Genomic DNA, 287 nt, shown 5'->3' with positions numbered 1-287 from the left:
GGCTTGACCGAATGTCGTCGAATCATATGCGCCTTCACATTGGACCGCTCGTTGGATCGATAGTCGCAGTAGAAACATTTATACGGTCGATCCTTCGTGTGAGTCCGTATATGCGAGCGCATTTTGCTAGCGTCCGAGTGTCGATATTTGGAGCATAGGCAGCACACGTAGCGTTGGTATTTGGTCGGCCGAGAGACGGCCTTGCAAAACTTGCAGTGGTTCATGATGGTTTCTGTTTCGTACGTGAGGATCTTGCTGCAGTACATGCAAGTGACGATGAGTTCTGT

The 287-nt window shown here is 49.8% G+C and overlaps 1 protein-coding gene across 1 annotated transcript; it reads right to left on the bottom strand.

Annotated features, from left to right (window-relative positions):
* Positions 1–4: 4 nt before the first annotated feature.
* Positions 5–280, bottom strand: LOC108254460 (zinc finger X-chromosomal protein-like; the record flags this gene model as incomplete). Its single annotated transcript, XM_017449446.2, has 1 exon — positions 5–280. A coding segment is annotated over exon 1 (262 nt), but the record flags the coding sequence as incomplete, so codon positions are not given.
* Between the last annotated feature and the right edge of the window lie 7 nt (positions 281–287).

The sequence above is a fragment of the Diaphorina citri genome, unplaced genomic scaffold, assembly GCF_000475195.1.
Source record: "Diaphorina citri unplaced genomic scaffold, Diaci psyllid genome assembly version 1.1 scaffold110089, whole genome shotgun sequence".
Taxonomy (NCBI): domain Eukaryota; kingdom Metazoa; phylum Arthropoda; class Insecta; order Hemiptera; family Psyllidae; genus Diaphorina; species Diaphorina citri.
This window is presented reverse-complemented; position numbering and strand designations above follow the sequence as displayed.